Consider the following 15917-nt stretch of genomic DNA (forward strand, 5'->3'; position numbering starts at 1 on the left):
TTATTACTCAAAACTTTTCACTTTTGACGTAAATCATTTACAAATTCTCATTTCGCCTCAAATTATTACTTTCATCTCAAAATTTAGTAATTCTAATCGAAAATAGTCTGTATATCTTCCTCACTTTTCACCCCCACTTCCGGTTGCCAATCAATCTCGTCCTCCTCCTCATCTCGTGACCCTGGCATCACCCCGTCCCCTCCGGCCGGACGATACGGACAATTTTCGACATGGTTCAACTTGGCAAAGTTAAATTGTTGTTCGTCAATTGACTGGTGATAAAAGTAGTTAAAACTCGATACGATTACGGGAACATGAAGGGCAATTGTTAGTGATCGCGTAGAGAGACCTCACCAACTTGCCGAGCACGACTTAATGCACCGTTGGGGGCAGGTTACGTGCAGATTTATTATTTTCTTGTCCACCGACCCCCTTGTAATGACTCATGATCAGTGGCCGCAGACGTAGGGACAATGTCCCCACTGTTATTCGATGTCCTCATCATCTACCCATCTTATATAAACCCATAATTGTGGGTGACTTTCTAATAAATAGATGTGTCATTCGATGGGCGACCGCCGTGTACAATGGGAACAATATACTACTTAAAAATAGGAAAATTAGCAAGCTAGCGTAGAACTTGGTGACCAATCGTCAAAATCAACCCATTTTAAAAATTATTCATTGGCTTGGGAATTTATTTAAAAATTCTGGACGGCAAATTTATAGATCAAGTCGTTTCCAATTAAAAAGATATATGTACACTCCAGATTTTTACAGGTTTTGAAGGGAGAGATCAGAATTTTAAATAAAATCCCAGACCCGAGAAATGATATTAATTGAATGATATCCATTAATTTTATTTTGATGATTTTGGGATGCGTTAATTCATGGAAATATTTATAATGGAATGTCATACATATTTATTTGCATATAAGGGAATGCAGTATGCAGATGCAGGTGTAATGGTGTTTATATATTTAAATAAGATTTGTATTTGTAAAATGTACTTTATATTTTCGTAATTTTATGCTTTTGAGTAGTTAATGCGTGACATTTACGTACTTCTTTCTTGAAGTAATGGAAATTATGCGTATGCAATCCGTCTCGAAATGTGCATGCAAAAGTTGTTTAATACTTTGAAAACTTTTACAAGTTTATTCATGAGTCCATTAGATATTTTTTAGGTTAAGTATATAGTTTTATCTACTTGTGTCATAGTTTTTAAACCAGTTTTGTAAACTGATAACTATTAACACGTGAATAAAGGTTTAAATCAATTAAATCAAAATCATAACAGATTGTCACTAAATATTTACAATGTCAAGATATACAAAATAAGTACAAAATTCCTAACCTATGAAATTAATATGTAAAATGTTTAACAATTTAATTATAGCGTAAGTCAAAAATAAAAATAAGTACGAAAAAATACAAACAAGTACGAAGAAAATAATTCGATTTTCGCGAAATGTATACAAAGATGTCAAAACATACTATCTGTTTGGACATCTTTGAAACCAACATGTTTAATAATTCAATTATAGCGTAAGTCAAAAAATAAAAACAAATAAAACAAATAAAACAAATACGAAACGATTAATACGCAATTCTCACAAATTCCAACTACTTATCACAAACAAGAAACTCCTCGATTACCAAAATCTACTCAAATTATCCATCCAAAATTACATCAAACAAACATGATTGCTATTGTAGTCGCCAAAAATCTAATAACCAACTAATTAATACTCGAAATGACTAAAATTTGAATAGGGCATCAAACTCTCGCTAATTTTCCACTGGGACAATTTGTTATCTAGGAGCTGGCGACACATTTCCGTCTCTTCGAGGTCCTCCTGAAATCAGTCAGATAAAAATATACAAAAATTTAGATTTATTTATACTCGTCACAAACTTTTTCGCTGATAAGAAATAATTTCAGAAATCGAAATAAATACTCAAATACTCACCCCAATGCAAAATCCGGTCAGGTTAAGGACGCTCAATGACCTGGTGGATAACATCCCTTTGACTATGTAAAGTGGCAAGGTGAATCTGGACATTGGGGGCATGTCGTCCAAGACAAAGTCGACCCGTTGGAGTCCTGTAATTCAGAAAAGTAAATAAAGTTTCCATTAAAAATTATTCCCAGTATTTTTCTTTTAGATTTCTCAATTAAATTCAAAAAGTTTAATACTAATATAAATGTATATGTAAATAATAGAAGTTAACTTACGAGAAAATTTAGGCAGATAATTCAGCAATGCTGCCTGAAATGAAGCCGCAACCCTCTCAGATCTGAGTTCAGCACACTGTTGAAACTTGATCTTGAGCTTCTTGACCTTCGACTTGGCCAAAATGTCCAAAACTTGACCCACGTACACGTTCTGATACGCGAAACTGATAGTGAGCTCCAACTCCTCCACATTTGGAAACATTTTTAGTAGTTTTTCCATCGAGGATAGATTTTCATACGAGGGGACGAAGACGACATCAAGAACCACCTTCTTGACATGGACGTTGGCGTAATTCGGCGTGATCTTCCCCCTTTTGTAAATGTTCGGACTGAATATGGTCCCCCACACGTTGCGCTGTGGACACAGCATCATATCTCCCAATGAGGATTGGAAGTCGCGAATCACCACCTCCTCCAAATTTGGCAACCTTTGCAGAAAATCTTCACCCCCAAGTCGCAGGCCTTCATAATTCTGATACTCAAGCACCTTGAGTTTGGGCATGAGGGAGAAATCCATCGTGAATCCCTCTTCATACCTCGCCATTCTTCCCTGCAGCCCAAATTTCCCCCGTTTGTCGCCAAACATAACAAACTTTTGCAGCGTTGGCAACTTTTCAAGAAACTGGACAAATTCCGTCTGCACTTGGGCCGTGATGATGGTATTCATCTTGAGCGAGGTGAGTCTGGGGAAGGTCATGGAGTTCAAAATGTTCATCGCCACCTTATCGAGTGGTCCACCACTGAGGGAGAAGCTGGTCAATTGGGACGAAATCTGCGAGTCTCTCAGCGTCATGAGGAAGTACATGAAGGTTTCACCCCCACAGAGGCAGTCGGTGTCGAGGGTGGTCGCGTTGGGGGCGATGGCGAGGAGGGACTTCAAAACTGTCATGCAGTTCAAGGCACGTCTGGGTCGGACGAGGCAGGAGTTCCCTTCGAAGGAAATGGTCAAGTGGCGGATGGAAGGAGAGGTGAAAGTCAGTCGGGATTCGATTTCAGGGTCGAGGTAGTCGAGATTTTGGAGGTGGGTCAAGGTCAGGTGGGTCAGGGAGGGACAGTCGCGACCCACAAGCTGCGCCACGACGGAGAAGAAGTGGTTCGTTCCGAGGGAATTGGCCGGGTCTTGGTGGGCGAAGGCTTGCAGGGTGAGGGAGGTGAGGGAATGACCGAAGGTGGAGAAGAAATTGGACGCTCTTTCGGACAGGAAGGGGGTCGAGGTGTGGTGGAGGTTGTAGGTCAGACTGGCCATGGGCAGGGTGTCAGTGGGGGTGAGGGTTGAGAGGAAGGCGTCACTCCGGTCGTCGTGGAGGGGGCCTTCGAGGTGGATCTGGGAGCGAGATCGGAGCAGGGGGGTGGCCATGACGGACCAGAGGGAGGATACTTGGCTGCAGGCTTTCAGGGAGGCGTGGTCCAGGTGGGGGAAAATGACTTCGAGGACCTGGGGAGATATAAATTGGAGGATATTAGTTACTTCATAATTACAGGATTATTACCTAATTATTCATAAAATTCGAAAAATATTGGGAACACAAGTATTTTGCAAAAATATTGGTAAAATGATTGCACTAGAGTAAAATTAAACATTAGAGAAAGCTTAATTGTCATAATTTAATTGCGTATATAAGTAGTAGTCTCAATACGCCTCTTAGTTACATTTTAAGGCGATGAACCATTGCATTACATATTATTCCATTACTGTTGGTTCTGCAGCAGAACTTCTGCTGCGAGAGTTGGAATCCATCGCCAATTTACATTAGCCGAACCGCATAATTCTTAATACCAGTTTATTTCCTTTTGACGTGAAAATCATTCAATTTTGCAAATTCCAGATACAAAATTGAACGATTTTGACGCCAAAATAAATAAACTGGTATTAAATGATGGATTCCAACTCTTGTCGCAAATAAATCTGACTCATTTTCAGCAATTATTATTATTAATGGTTGAAACTGCAGGGAATATGATACGGCATAAATAATCTCATGAAATATTTTTTGTGGGATAAAATCAATTGCAAATTAATTAGTGAAACCCAGATTAATAACTCACATTCGCAATCAGGAGGGGATTAGTTTGTCGCCAGCTTGTCGTCTCCTCCTCCTCGGCAACGACGAGGGGTTGTTCGCCTTGCAGGATTTGTGGCGAAGTCTTCTCCATCCTTTGAGCCAGGGACTCTCGATAGTAGTCGTTGAAACTGGTTGACTGGTTTGTCTTCTTGGCTTGAATGCTGCGTCTCGGGACAATGTCGTAACCAATCTCCATCATGGACACTTAATTGTTCTTTAACTTCTTCAGTTTAATGGGGGGCAGATTTCTTGTCAGGTTTACGTCTTGGTTGGAATGTGGACTGCTTTTGAAGCTTGCTTACTGGACGAGGACGAAATTGCGAATGAGGACTGATTGTCGAATGCTGGGCTATTTATTTACTGGAAGCAGTTAAGGATTAGTTAAATGTGGTAGGAAGCAAGTAAGCAGTCAAATTCATAGCAGGCCATGCAAAGTGAAGGGTCACTTGTTCGCGGAGTCGGGTAGCGCGATACCTGAGGAAGGGTTAGTTTGCAGGTACCGAAATAGGTTTCTTGGTAAATTGGGTAGGATTAATATTTCCAGACCTTCCAGCACATACTATTCTGAAAAATATTGGAGGAAAAATATTCTAATGCTTTCATAAGGCGCAAGTAACTCAATATTTTTTGACCGGTCGTTGATACCAAGCCGCACATTTCTGGAAGTTGTCGCCTTTCTAATTCCTGAAGGATATTGTTCACAAATCCTATAAATATAAAATGCTAACGGATTTATTCTTCGAACTATTGTGGAAAATATGATAAAACTTGACATCAATTTGGCAGCTTGTCTATAGTGGATTTAAAAAATATCGACATTATGATATGATGTGAATAATTATTTCTACGTATCTATTAAAAAACTACTAAATACATGCAACTGTTTCAATGTAAAATTTGCAAAGTGAAGGGTCGCTTGGTCAGGGAGTCGGGTAGCCGCGGTGTGCCTGAGGAAAGGTTAGGATGGGAAGGGGTTTCTTCGTGGCCGGTACCGAAATATGTTTATTGTTAAATTGGGTGGGATTAATATTTCCTTCCAGAACGTGCATTCTGAGGAATATCGGAGGAAAAATATTCCATTGTTTTTCTAAAGGGAAGTTTCTTGGTAAATTGGGATTAATATTTCAAGAACTTCCAGACCACACTATTCTCAGGAATATTGAGGAGGAAAAATATTACAATGTTTTTCTAAGGCGCAAGTAAGTAACTCAATATTTTTAACCGATCGTTGATGCCAGAACCAGACCCTACATTTCTGGAAATTTTCACCTTTCTAATTCTTGAAGGATACATACTGTTTACAAATAATATTATAAATAAGTGGAGAATATTTATGAATGGAAAATGTTAACGGATTGCTAGAATTATTGTGGAAAATATGATAAAACCATCAATTTGGCAATTTGTTTTGAATGGATTTAAATACAACCAAATGTCGACCCATCCCCTCTAGCCAGTCCTACCCCACGATTTGGAACTGAATCAGAACATTTGTAAAACTTGTGAATTCCAAATACTTTTCTGTGAAACTGAGAAACTGTGGTCGGGATTTCTCATGCTTATGACATGCTACAGGTCGTTCCGACTTTTGCAGACAATTTTCAAAAGTGCATGCAAATATTCGTTTAGGATTTGCAGATAAACTCACAATATAATTTTATATCATGAAACATTTTATTGCATTTAATTTCCGGGAGGTAAAAAACGATTTGTCTCAAATCTCAATAGTGAGATGCAAATTAAGACATTTTATTACTCCAAACTTTTCACTTTTGACGTAAATCATTTACAAAATCTCATTTTGCCTCGAATTACTACTTTCCTCTCACAATTTCAATATAATTCTAATCGAAAATAGTCTGTATATCTTCGTCACTTTTCACCCCCACTTCTGGTTGCCAATCAATCTCGTCCTCCTCCTCATCTCGTGACCCTGGCAGCACCCCGTCCCCTCCGGCCGGACGATACGGACAGTTTTCGACATGGTTCAACTTCGCAAAGTTAAATTGCTGTTCGTCGATTGACTGGTGATAAAAGTAGTTGAAATTCGACACGATTACGGGAACGGGAAGGGCAATTGTTAGCACACCCGTGATGGCGCAGAGAGACCCCACCAGCTTGCCGAGCACGGTTTGAGGCACCGTTTCACCATAGCCGACTGGAATTTCAGTTTTCAAGTTCAAAATTTCAAAATTTCAAATTTTTTAAATTGAAATTCCTAAACTTGAATTTTTAAAATCCGCTCACCTGTCGTCATTGTAATCACAGCATACCAAAATCCACGCGGAATCGAGGTAAATTCAGAATTGGGGTCGCCCTGTTCGGCAAAGTAGATGCAACTCGAGAACATGATGACACCCAAGAATACGAAGAAGATCAAAAGAAACAATTCGCTCATCGAACTCTTCAACGTAAGCCCCAGGATTTTCAACCCTCTTGAATGTCGAGAAAGTTTAAAAATTCGGAAAACTCGGACTAATCGAATGACTCGAAGTATGCTGAGGGATGCAGTTCCCTGTAAAATTAATCGAATTAATTACCTAATCACATTAAATATTTAAATATAAATGCATAATTAATTAAACTATTCTCATACCCCCTTGTTTCCAATTCATGGAATTAATTACATTGAATATTTAAATATAAATGCATAATTACATAATTAAACCATTATTGTTATACATACCCCTTTGTTTCCTTCTTCAGGACTCGCACCCGCCGTCCGGTAGGTCGCGAGGGTGAGAAAGTACGGAAAAACAGACACCAAATCAATGATATTTTGCAAATTTCGTACAAAATCCCATTTGTTTGGCGATGTCACGAATCGAACCAAGTACTCCGTGCTGAACCAGATCGAACAAATCGTTTCCGTGAGGAAGAACGGGTCAGCAAAATCCATCGGTTCAAACGCGGACTGGACTGCGGCCCTGCGAATGAAAAGTAAATTTAAATTAAGATAATTAGTACTTAATTATTAGAAATACCCATTCTCCGCGGTCCTCTCTTCAGCATGCCCATGAAACTCGGGAATAGTTTCCACACAGAAAATTATAATGGAGAGAACAATCACAAAAACGGAACAAATTGCAAGAATTCTGGCCTGAATGGAACTTTCCGGATAGTCGAATAGCAGCCAAATTTTTCTCTGGAGAAGGTTCTGCGGCATGTCGTCGTCCTCTGTGGGAGATTCTGCGACACCTTCCTCCAATCTATTGGTAAGAAAAATTTGCAAATTTGCAAAAAAAAATAGGAAACATTATTAAGCTCACTTGAAATTTGCAATCACGGATTGCGGCAACCCAAAAAATTCTGCGTCATCATAAAAGATGTCTAAATGAATATTTTCTGGGCGACGGAGATAACCCCCGCTCTGGAAAAAGTAGAGGATCGCTTCAAAACTGGAGGGCATCCTGTCGAAAAAATAGCAATCCGTGTCCGGGTCGTAAAATTGTGCCAGTTTTTTCGGACTTCCTAGTAAAGTTTCCGGGAATCGGTTTAATGTTCGGAGCTGAGTTTCGAATATTCGTCCGTTCACGTTAAACTTGACCCTGGTACAGGAAGCGTGGTCGTGCGCGATGGGGTGGGGCGACTGATAATTAATTATTTATTTAATTATAATTAAATTTGACATACATAATTTTTTTGACCTACCATTTTCGCTTCTTCTCTCAATTTGTCTCGTTCCTTTTTCAAAATAATGTTCCGTCTTTCTTCCTCCGTTCTTTCCACCCTGTCCGGACTTTTGTACGACCACTTGGTGTACTTGCCCCACTCGGGACGGTACGACGGGATGAGCATGGCTTCGATGAAGAAGTTCCATAATCTTCGGGGTAATTTTTCTGGAAAAGTTTGCCAATTTTTTATTAAATTGTAAGTCAATTAAATTTTTAAAGAAATGTGTAACTTACTGAAAAAATTTCTCGCAGTCTCGACAGGGCGAAAGGCAAAGAGCGATTTGAACGTGTCCCACCCATCGTGTGGTTTGAGATGCTGTATTTTATTCTGAGTGGTGGTTCGAGTTGGTGGCTTGGAGTCATTTCCGGTTGAGACGAAGGAGGCAAACCAAACCTGAAAGAGTGAATTATGAGCGATTACAAATAACCAATTAGTCGTACGAGGCGATTTTTTTTATCTATTTTGTTTACCAGAAAAGTCAGCCAAACGACGCCCATCGCGATCCCGACGGGAGAAGAGATTGCATTCAGCGCTATTTCTACACTGTCGGATTCAGAATCCGTGTCGAAACTAATAAGGGGTTCGGATTCGAGCATGATTTTTGTTATTTAAATGATTTACAATTGATAAACGTATCAAATTGCACTTTATTTTGGACAACGTGCAAAAATATCGACCGGATTACTTCTCAAGATTTTTTGACACTTTTTTGACGCACGATTGCTTGACCTTAGGTATCTAGGGAACGTTAGTCTCTTCTATAGAGTGATAAAGTGTCAAATAATCTTGATAAGCACGATTACTTGACATTGTAAGATGTGTTGCAGCAACCCCATTGATAAGATGAATAAAGTTCCAGAATTCTACTTGTATCAAATATTCTTTAAACGCCAAAACGAGAGAATTACATAATGCACCTTCATTAACGATATGAATAATTTAGCGGAGCTGAATAATTTAATTAAGCATGATGACCTAAAATTACAAATTCAAAATCTGCGTGATTTCATTCCGATGGATAGCATTATTATTTAACCAATACAATATAACTTTAATACACTTGTTAATTAAATATATCTGTATTTTCACAATTAATTTAACCAAAATCCTCCATTCATTTTCACAATCTCACTCAACTTGTCACTAGAATTTATCTGAGCGCATTAATATCATCATTTACCTACTAAATTGGTAGGACCCCGGAAACAGGCGTGCCCCCAATTCCCCCTCCCCCCGGCGACGTTGTCGTCGTCGCTGTCCCATTGTCCCCAGCCTCCCCGTTTCCTTCCTCTTCCAAATACCCGACACGATAGTACGCATCCTTCTGCGCCTGCAAGACATGCTTCGGCTGTCCAAACTTGACCACGATGGGAATCATGGCACCGACCAGGGCAGCCGCCACAAAAAATCCCCCCGCCACCCTGAACGGAATATCGTAACTTCCAAACGTATCGAACAAAGCGCCCGCGAGTGGCACCCCCAAGATGGACGCTGTCCCCCAAAACAAGATCAGCAGGCCGAAAGCATTCGTCAACTTTTCCAGGCCGAGAAGTTTCACCAAAATTATGGACGTGAGGGAAATAAACCCTGAGATAAATAGGCCGAAGAAGATGGCAATTCCGATAAAGTCGGCGTACGAGGTGCACCACGGGACGCAAGAGATGACGACGCCGGAGAAGAAGAGGCAGCAGTTGTACATGACGAGTGAGTTCATTTTGGGCAGGTCGGACAGAATCCCGGTGGTGATCCGGCCTAAAAGACACGTGTTCAGGTTAGTGATAAGCACGATAATTAAGATTTTCTAATTGACTACCTATTGTGTTTGACGCTCCCATAATTGAGATAAGCGAGGACGCCTCGGTGGTGCGAACTTTCTGGAATTATGATAAATTAGTAACAAAATTATAGAAAAGCAGTGGCCGCGGGAGCGTGAGGGCAGAGGGACAATGTCCCCACGGATATTCAATGTTCACATCCCGCCCTCCCCTATCCTACAATATTAATGTCCCCACGGCTTCCGCGGCCACTGCAGAAATGTATGACCAATCCACGCACCATGGCTTTTGCGGCCGGCACGATGAAAACTGTGGGGACGTAAAATCCCAGAAATCCAAATACGTTCGCGACCACGATGAAAATGAAGATGGGATTCTTCAACAAGGAAAAATCCGTCATTTGAGAAAGTGCCGTTTTAAAGGCGTCGCTCGGATGGAGATGGAAACAGGGGCAGAAACGGCGACGATGTGCGGCGAAGAGTGATGGTTCTTTGTCTGGTGATGGTGGTTCATCTCCTCGTCCTAAATTTGAAGTTTAGAAAAAAAAATATTTTAGGAAACATTGATGTTTTTAAAATAATATTTTGATTACCATCCGGCTCAACATTTATGACGCTTTGTCGATACGCCGTAATACTTTTTCTATTCTGATATTCTGGAAGATTGTGAATGGATCCAGAGTAAAAGACATCTTTTCGTGACATGGGACGAATTATGTGGCGTGATTCTGGCCTATTCAACCCGAACAGGTCTTCCTGTCGGATAACTCCGGGGTCCTCTGGGAAATCTGATTGACTCCCCGAAATTACTGGAATAGAGTACAAATTAATTAAAAATTCATAAATCTAAGCAGTGGCCGGGGAAGCTGTGGGGACATTAACATTGCAAGATAGGTATCGTAGGGAGGGGTTTATATAAGATGGGCAGATGATGCGGACATCGAATAACCGTGGGGACATTGCCCCTCTGTCCGCGGCCATTGAAGATTTCGATGGTACCCTCACCACTAAACTTTTGCTTGCTTGACGATGCCAACGACATTTTCGAATTTCTAAGATTGGATCGACTCGGACTCGCTTTTTCTGAACCGATCGGGACCGCTCGGAAGGAGTAAGTCCTCCCCATGTAGCTAAATAGTGAGTTTGTCCTCGTCTTGGAGTAGTTAAACTTGAGAAGAGAACTATGTCTTCGACCACTTGCGGAGACAGTATTGGGAATTTCTTGACTATGGATGGACGTCGTTGGAGTGTGTGGTGTCCCACCGTCGGAAGAAGAAGCTGCTTTCTCGGGGTCCGTGGCGCCTGTAAGTGGTACTTTTAATCTTCGTTCCATCCGTCCATCGGGGAGTTGGACCATGAAATAGCCGGAATCTTAAATTGCAAATGTAGACATTTTACGTTGGCTATACCAAATTGTTCCCAAATGTTCCCGAATTTTTTCCAAAAATTTACCACACTCTTGTGTACTCTTGCTCTTAATAAATTTCGGATCGTCCAGATCGTCCTCTTCTTCGTCATCCTCATCGTAAACGTTTTCCAGCTGTACTTGCACGACTAAAGGTTTCATCAGCATTCCAAAACCCTGTCGTAAAAAAATCAATCAATCATGAGTGTGTATTTGCATAAGTATAAATTACACCAACATGAACTTACACCACACATGAGTACCAGTCCAGCATAGATAAGGTTGACCTGCTTCCACGATAAGACCTTTAGCAGCGCCTCCGCAATCTGAGCAAAGACTAAAGTTCCAACGCCCGACCCACAAACGGCGACCCCGGTGGCAAAGGCACGTTTGCGTTCGAAGTAGTAGCCGACGCACACCTAAAAATGAAAAACAATGAGATAATTGGCTGTTAAAAGTAATTTATTTTAATATATTTACCACGGCAGGCAGATAAATTAGACCGCAGCCGATTCCTGAAATGGGCCGATTGTAAGAATTTAATAAATTTCTTATTATTAACTGAAAAACTCAGATAGGTCTGATTAGCAGGTTGAACAATTTATAAATATAAATTTTTGATACCTCCGATAATACCATACGTGAAGATAAGCACGCCCAAATTATTTGCCAGAGAGGACAAGGCGAATCCTGCCGCGGCCACAATCGACCCAGCCACACAGACTGCTCGACATCCAAACTTGCCAGTGAAGAAACGAGTGCAAAAAATACTTTTAATTGTCGTTGTTGAATTCACTGTTTCAAATTAATTATCAGTTTAATCATGCAACTTTAATTACCTTGTTCGTTAATGCGGAGGTAATTGGTCCTATTTAAGCAAAATGTATTTCAGTTTTCGAAAAATTTCCGAAAAATTTAGTCCGAAACTTGTCACCTATTTATTTACATATTACATACCTATGAGCAGCATAGTGCCAACCAGCAGTGACGCCGCCCACGCCACTGCACCCGCTCCAACGTCGAAAGATTCAACATATTTGGGAAGAAATAGTCCAAAACTGTTTGCAATCCCGTCCACGAGTACGTTGCACATGAACGAGGCGAAAACAACGACCCAACCGTAACCACCGTCAGGAACCTGTAACGCAGTAATTTGATCAGTGACTGCGGTCACTGGAGAGTATGACTAAGAAATCGTACCCCTGCCACCCCAACTGCGGCCACGCTGGAAATATTAATTCCTATGTCGTCATCTTCACCCCCCTCGTCAAAATCAGAGACGGACGCCTTCTTATTATTTGTCGTCGTCGACGACGACGTGACTTGCTTTGCTTGTGGAGGCGATGTCGCGTCATTCTTACTTTGCGACTAAATAAGTTAAATGAAATATAAGTAATTGTGTTGGAATACTTTGATAAGTATTTTTTTGCTACATTTTCTCCACTGGATAAATTCGTATGTCTGGAGTGCATGCGTTGCAGGGACGAATTTATGAAGACGAGGCCAAGCGGATTGAGAAAGCTGAGGAGACTGTGGGCTGGTTCTTCTTCTTCCTTGTTTTGGTCAGTTTCTGGTGGTTTGTCGTCATGTTGGGACATTGTGTTAATTTACATACTGAGGTGATTACATAATTTTTTAGTGTTGTATAATGACATGAGACATGATTAATTTTGTGGCAAAAGTCTGGTTTCACGATTGCTTGACTTTAAGTATCTAGGTAACGCGTCTCCCTTAAGGGTAACTAGGCACTAAAAGTCAAGCAATCGTGGTCTGGTTTGGTTTGGTCAGAGTTTTTTAAAAGTTTCAAATTTTGCTTGGTTACAAAATCACTTGTTCAAAATCAAAATGACTTGTTCAAAAATTTCTGAATAATTTTGTCGAGCTTTTTATGAAACCACAATGCTCATTTATTTGACTACATCGTTTAATGTGTTGCATTTTTAGATTTATTTAATTGCACAATTACAATCATCTAAATTAATTAATTAATTATTAAACGCACTTGTGCGCTTTACAAGAATCGTCCAATTCACAGATTTGACAAGGATCAACTTCCGCCCCGTCGTACAATTTGGTCACTCTCTGCGTCGTGTCGTAATAGTCATACACACTGACGGAAGACTTTGAATGCTTTGCGACGAAATGAATCCGATGCGCAGTTACGGTCACACATGTCGTTTTCGCCGTTAAAGAGTTGAAGTAAATGTTCAACTTTGAGTCGGAATTTTCCAACTCGGTTCGTTTTATCTAAGAGAAAACAAAAAAAATATTTAATTTCCTAAAAAATTCGAAACGTATTTATGTATCTCAAATTTTAAAATTACTGCCACATCCTTCTTCAAATCGATAAGCTCATCCTGCTCGAAACCGTACCCCGTCGGGATATTAACTTCTAAAATGGCCATATTTGACTTATCTCCTTGCTTGTAAGCCGTGCAAATGACAAAGTGCAAAAGTCGATTCTTATCCTTTGGTTGAACCTGTAATTCAAAATTCTTCAAAATTCTGAAAAAAAATAATATATTCCCAGAAATTACATCAATTTCCAAACTGAACGCAGAATTGTTCCCAGTCTTCATCGTGTAGTAAATCCAACTCAGCTGGGCCAACGCGGTACCGACGCCTTCCGCCTCGAAAGTGACGCTGGTCAGGCCCGCTGGGAGGAAGTACTCCTGCAACGTCCCTACGTCGTCCGCACCAATGTCGATGGTCCTCGTGACCCCGGCCGGGAGGAGGAGCTTGACCTTCACGTTGTAATTCGGAGTTGAGGTCGCTTTGGCCAAACCGGCCAACGCGGTCAGGCCGACGACGGTGTCCTGCGTGGAAATAAAACCGCCCTGGTCGTTCCGCTGTTTGAGAAGCCAGTGACCAATTTCGATGGAATCTTTAAGTTCGTCCCCTTCCCGGATGAGGTAGGTCAGCAGGGCGTACGCGGTCATTTCTACGGAGGCGGGTTTGACCTAGGAGATTGATTGTAACTAGTGTTTAAAATTGCTTATCCAGGATGATGATAAGGTATCAGGGACGTACGGTGTTATTCATTCATCATTCATTCATCATTCAATTCAAACATTATTCATTCATTCATTATTTAATTTAGAATTTATTAACATACCGGAGTCAACAATGCCGCCATAATTTCTGGGATTCTCCTTATCTTGGAGGGAGGGGAGGCTCTTGGCTTCGACAAAGGTGAGCAGGGTGAAGGCCGTGAGTGCGTAGGTGCTTCCACCCCCACCCCCTTGCAAAACCAAGTCGTGGATGTACCCATTCTCGACAAAGCTCCCATTGTCAGACTGTTGTCGAATTAGAAAGTCAAGGGAGGAAATTAGGACCGCGTCGTCGATGGAAATGTATCTGAAAATTTATGAAATTTTGAAATAAATTTTTTAAAAATTACGAAATAGCAATAATAATCACCTCTTCGCCCCGATAAACGATCTCACAACGAACGCCGTCAACCACGTGGATCCATCCGCGTCTGTATTCCCAAACGCGGAAAACGAGCTGTCAAACCTCTTAAAGGTAAGTTCCCTTTGATAACCCACCTCCAAATAGGAAACGGCCTTCGTCTTCACAAACGTCGTCAGACTCCCGATCGATTTCAGATAATCCAGGACAACCAAGTCTGGCACGAAATTGATCATATTTTGCTCCCCGCAGCCGGACGGGAGTTGGATGAGCGACTCCAGATTTATAATCGCGCCCCCGATAATGTCTCCGATAACGGTGAATTTTACGATATCCCCGCCCGGGACGCGGTGCTCGGGAAACGTGGCTGATAGCGTTTTCCGAACGATTTTATTACTCGATTTGAGCAGGTTGACGAACACGGCGTCCGTTTTGGACTGCTTGACCCCCGGCGGTTTCACGATCAAGGGTTGCGTCACGCCATCGCCGGCTTCATTCGTGGAGGCGACGGCTTTCAAGGAGAGGACGAGGTCACCAATCTTGGTCGGGCTGATGACGAAGGTGACCACAGCGACGGAGGGGGAGGGGATGGAGTCGATCGTTTTGGTGAGGATGCCTTCCTCCCCGATGGCCAAGGTGAAGGCGTCGTCAGGATTTTCGAGGGTGACCCGAGCTCCAACTGGGTGACCGAGATAGTTGTGGACGAGAACTTTCAGGGTGAAAACTTCGCCCTGGATGACGGAATAGGGGACGCTCAGGACGATGAAGAAGGGACGAAATACGGTCAGTTTGGAGGATGATTTTGTCACGCCGAGGCCTAATTATTGATTAATGGAGTTAGTTTGAGAGATGTGTAAAATATGTAAATATCAGTGGACGCGGAAGGTGTGGGGACATCTGGGGACATTAACTTTGTAGGATAGGGGAGCTGCGGGAGGGAGGGGTTTATAACATGGGCAGATGATGGGGACATCATGGGGACATTGTCCCTCTGTCCACACCCTTCCACGGCCACTAATTGAAACGGTAAGCATATTTTATCTGGCTTATCGTCACTCACCATCGCTCGAGATTATCTGGAAGGCATTTATAATCCAAGAAGTAATCGTGTCTGGCACCATTTGCACCAACTCTGTCTTGTCGTCGTGTTCATTCAATTCGGTGAAGATCCATGTTTCGGGAAATGCTTTACGAATTCGGATTTCCGGTGGGGGTGGCATTCCTCCCCCGCCCCCTCCTCCTCCCCCGTTTGCAGCGAAGGCACGCCCCATCGGCATCGGCGCTGCTCCGACGGCGGCATCCATCGACATTTCCGCTTTCATCATCATCATCGGCGCCATCTCAAAATTT

General features: G+C 41.7%; 4 protein-coding genes across 4 annotated transcripts; all 4 read right to left on the bottom strand.

The window, feature by feature from the left end:
* Positions 1-1653: 1653 nt before the first annotated feature.
* Positions 1654-4594, bottom strand: LOC118434524. Its single transcript, XM_035848266.1, has 4 exons — positions 4286-4594; positions 2240-3674; positions 1974-2107; positions 1654-1859 (listed from the first exon to the last, which is right to left on the bottom strand). The coding sequence occupies exons 1-4, from the start codon at positions 4499-4501 to the stop codon at positions 1746-1748; spliced, it is 1899 nt and encodes a 632-aa protein (XP_035704159.1). The 5' UTR covers positions 4502-4594; the 3' UTR covers positions 1654-1745.
* A 1436-nt stretch (positions 4595-6030) lies between these two features.
* On the bottom strand, positions 6031-8125 carry LOC110845288 (potassium voltage-gated channel protein Shaker). The gene is made up of 6 exons (XM_035848270.1): positions 7954-8125; positions 7572-7891; positions 7287-7511; positions 6989-7229; positions 6550-6817; positions 6031-6460 (listed from the first exon to the last, which is right to left on the bottom strand). Exons 1-6 carry the CDS (start codon positions 8098-8100, stop codon positions 6147-6149), a joined length of 1515 nt encoding a protein of 504 aa, XP_035704163.1. The 5' UTR covers positions 8101-8125; the 3' UTR covers positions 6031-6146.
* Positions 8126-9160: 1035 nt separating this feature from the next.
* Positions 9161-12754, bottom strand: LOC110845289 (monocarboxylate transporter 9). Its single transcript, XM_035848696.1, has 13 exons — positions 12590-12754; positions 12357-12524; positions 12114-12294; positions 11996-12024; positions 11781-11895; positions 11637-11671; positions 11405-11575; positions 11204-11333; positions 10757-11122; positions 10345-10560; positions 10033-10274; positions 9791-9851; positions 9161-9729 (listed from the first exon to the last, which is right to left on the bottom strand). Exons 1-13 carry the CDS (start codon positions 12752-12754, stop codon positions 9161-9163), a joined length of 2448 nt encoding a protein of 815 aa, XP_035704589.1.
* Positions 12755-13095: 341 nt separating this feature from the next.
* LOC118434659 (CD109 antigen-like) lies at positions 13096-15907 on the bottom strand. The gene is made up of 6 exons (XM_035848697.1): positions 15628-15907; positions 14577-15384; positions 14282-14513; positions 13694-14116; positions 13481-13636; positions 13096-13403 (listed from the first exon to the last, which is right to left on the bottom strand). Exons 1-6 carry the CDS (start codon positions 15905-15907, stop codon positions 13149-13151), a joined length of 2154 nt encoding a protein of 717 aa, XP_035704590.1. The 3' UTR covers positions 13096-13148.
* Between the last annotated feature and the right edge of the window lie 10 nt (positions 15908-15917).

This window comes from Folsomia candida, unplaced genomic scaffold (assembly GCF_002217175.1).
Source record: "Folsomia candida strain VU population unplaced genomic scaffold, ASM221717v1 Fcan01_Sc002, whole genome shotgun sequence".
In the NCBI taxonomy this organism is placed as follows: domain Eukaryota; kingdom Metazoa; phylum Arthropoda; class Collembola; order Entomobryomorpha; family Isotomidae; genus Folsomia; species Folsomia candida.

Excerpts from the sequence above, each read along its gene's own strand:
- LOC118434524 (XM_035848266.1), bottom strand. The coding sequence starts at position 4,501 with ATGATGGAGATTGGTTACGACATTGTCCCGAGACGCAGCATTCAAGCC. Across the intron at positions 3,675-4,285 it reads ATCCCCTCCTGATTGCGAAT|GTCCTCGAAGTCATTTTCCC; the intron begins GTGAGTTATTAA and ends ATATCTCCCCAG. Across the intron at positions 1,860-1,973 it reads TGACCGGATTTTGCATTGGG|GAGGACCTCGAAGAGACGGA; the intron begins GTGAGTATTTGA and ends GACTGATTTCAG.
- LOC110845288 (XM_035848270.1), bottom strand. The coding sequence starts at position 8,100 with ATGCTCATCCCGTCGTACCGTCCCGAGTGGGGCAAGTACACCAAGTGG. Across the intron at positions 7,230-7,286 it reads GAGAGGACCGCGGAGAATGG|GGCCGCAGTCCAGTCCGCGT; the intron begins GTATTTCTAATA and ends TTTCATTCGCAG. Across the intron at positions 6,461-6,549 it reads TGTGATTACAATGACGACAG|TCGGCTATGGTGAAACGGTG; the intron begins GTGAGCGGATTT and ends CTGAAATTCCAG.
- LOC110845289 (XM_035848696.1), bottom strand. The coding sequence starts at position 12,754 with ATGTCCCAACATGACGACAAACCACCAGAAACTGACCAAAACAAGGAA. Across the intron at positions 12,525-12,589 it reads ATTTATCCAGTGGAGAAAAT|TCGCAAAGTAAGAATGACGC; the intron begins GTAGCAAAAAAA and ends TAACTTATTTAG. Across the intron at positions 12,025-12,113 it reads TGGCACTATGCTGCTCATAG|GACCAATTACCTCCGCATTA; the intron begins GTATGTAATATG and ends TTGCTTAAATAG.
- LOC118434659 (XM_035848697.1), bottom strand. The coding sequence starts at position 15,907 with ATGGCGCCGATGATGATGATGAAAGCGGAAATGTCGATGGATGCCGCC. Across the intron at positions 15,385-15,627 it reads CCAGATAATCTCGAGCGATG|GCCTCGGCGTGACAAAATCA; the intron begins GTGAGTGACGAT and ends ATCAATAATTAG. Across the intron at positions 14,117-14,281 it reads CCAGAAATTATGGCGGCATT|GTCAAACCCGCCTCCGTAGA; the intron begins GTTGACTCCGGT and ends TCAATCTCCTAG.